General features: G+C 42.1%; 1 protein-coding gene across 1 annotated transcript; it reads right to left on the bottom strand.

Moving 5' to 3' along the window:
• LOC128626490 (olfactory receptor 1020-like) lies at positions 1-969 on the bottom strand. Its single transcript, XM_053659056.1, is given in 1 exon segment — positions 1-969. A coding segment is annotated over 1 exon segment (969 nt).
• Positions 970-1,877: the final 908 nt, after the last annotated feature.

Genomic DNA, 1,877 nt, shown 5'->3' with positions numbered 1-1,877 from the left:
CTAAACAAATATTTTTTGGTGAACATGATTTCACTCAGAACTTAATTTAGTGACAACGACTTTTTTCAGGGCACCTTTCACATCCTTATTCCTCAAACTGTAGATCAGTGGGTTCAGCATGGGGATGACAACTGTGTAGAAAACAGAGGCCATTTTGTCTGTGTCCATGGAATAACTCGAGTTGGGCCGGAAGTACATGAAGAGAAGTGTCCCAAAAAATATAGCCACAGCAGTTAGGTGGGAGGCACAGGTAGAGAAGGCTTTGTGTCTGCCCTCAGCCGACTTCATGCGAAGGATGGTAGTTATGATGTAGCTGTAGGAGAGGAGGACAGTGATGACGCTGGACCCCACAACACAACTACAGGAAACAGTCAATGCTATTTCACTAGTAGTTGTGTCTGAAGCAGAAAGAGCAAGTAAGGGTGGGATGTCACAGAAAAAGTGATTGATGATATTGGAATTGCAGAATGATAATGGGAAAGTGCAAGACATAAAGATTGCCATATCCATAAAACCTGCAGTGTAAGCAGTGGTCACAAGCTGGATGCACACTCTCCTGGACATGGTAACTGTATACAGAAGTGGATTACAAATGGCCACATAACGGTCATATGCCATGACAGACAGCATGACACATTCCACAGCCGCAAAGGTACCAAAGAAGAACATCTGAACAGCACATAAGTTATATGGGATCCTCTTTTGCTCAGATAAGAAATCAGCCAGCATCTTGGGAGAGATAGTGGAGGAGTAGCAGATATCACAGAAAGACAAATTGCTCAGGAAATAATACATGGGTGTGTGGAGTCGGGGGTCCATGCTGATCAGCAGTATCATCCCTAGGTTGGCGATTATAGTGATGCCATAAACCAGCAGGAAGAGCACAAAGAGCCCCTGCTGCACATCCTGCCTGCCAGAGAGTCCTAAGAGTATGAAGTCAGTAAACACAGTGCAGTTCTCAACAGCCATCACTCAGGTCTGGAAATCCCTGGTTGTGGAGGAAGGAAATGCAAGAGGAGGGCAAAAGCATCTTACTGTCTTAGCAGTTACACTGTTGCTTCTTTCTATTTGTCAGTAGTTAGAAAAAGAGCTTAACAATTCACATCCTCTTATGTAAACTGACTCTGCAAAATTTCCCATTTAACATAAATTCATAACATAATGAACAGCTTGCATTTGTATCATACTATATATAATATGTAGTACACTTTGACCCAAATTAAATCATTTTATTTCCACACCAACCTATGTAGTGTTTTCTTATCTTATAGATAAAGAAATTGATGTCCTCAGAGTCAACCTAGTTGTTCTTAGAATTATTTGGTCCAGAAAACCCACGTTTTATTACAAGGTTGTTTCTATTGTTGATGTTGTGTAAATGTTGTTGTATTCTGTAATAAAAAAGCATAGTGAGGTGAGAGATGCTGATAACAAATATATTTCTTGATTTTTTCCTCATTATCCAATACTGTAAATCAGGCAGATCTCTGGCTTGTTTCTTGATGTATCATGTCCCCACCTCCCCATTATCCCATGGTCCTATCCAGCCTCAGTCAACAAGGGATAAAGATACTCTGTGATCCAGGACTCTCAGAGAAGGTAGGGTTGACTAGAGAAGAAGTTGCAGGGGTCCCCGTGGATGATAGGTTAGAGTGTACACACTGGAACATGTAGGGCTAACCATGCCCCCTCTGACAGCACTGGTCAGGGAAGGTGTGTTGGGACATGATAGTAGGCATCCTGGTAACACAGGAGACCCAAGGGCAAGTGTGGATTACTGTGTGAGACCCTCTACTCTAATCTGCTAGAGTCCACTGAATCTATTTACCAAAAGATCAAATGTGCAAGATACAAGGTAATGTCCTCATGTGTCCATG

This window comes from Artibeus jamaicensis, unplaced genomic scaffold, assembly GCF_021234435.1.
Source record: "Artibeus jamaicensis isolate MK-2021 breed Jamaican fruit bat unplaced genomic scaffold, CSHL_Jam_final scaffold_614, whole genome shotgun sequence".
Classification (NCBI taxonomy): domain Eukaryota; kingdom Metazoa; phylum Chordata; class Mammalia; order Chiroptera; family Phyllostomidae; genus Artibeus; species Artibeus jamaicensis.
This window is presented reverse-complemented; position numbering and strand designations above follow the sequence as displayed.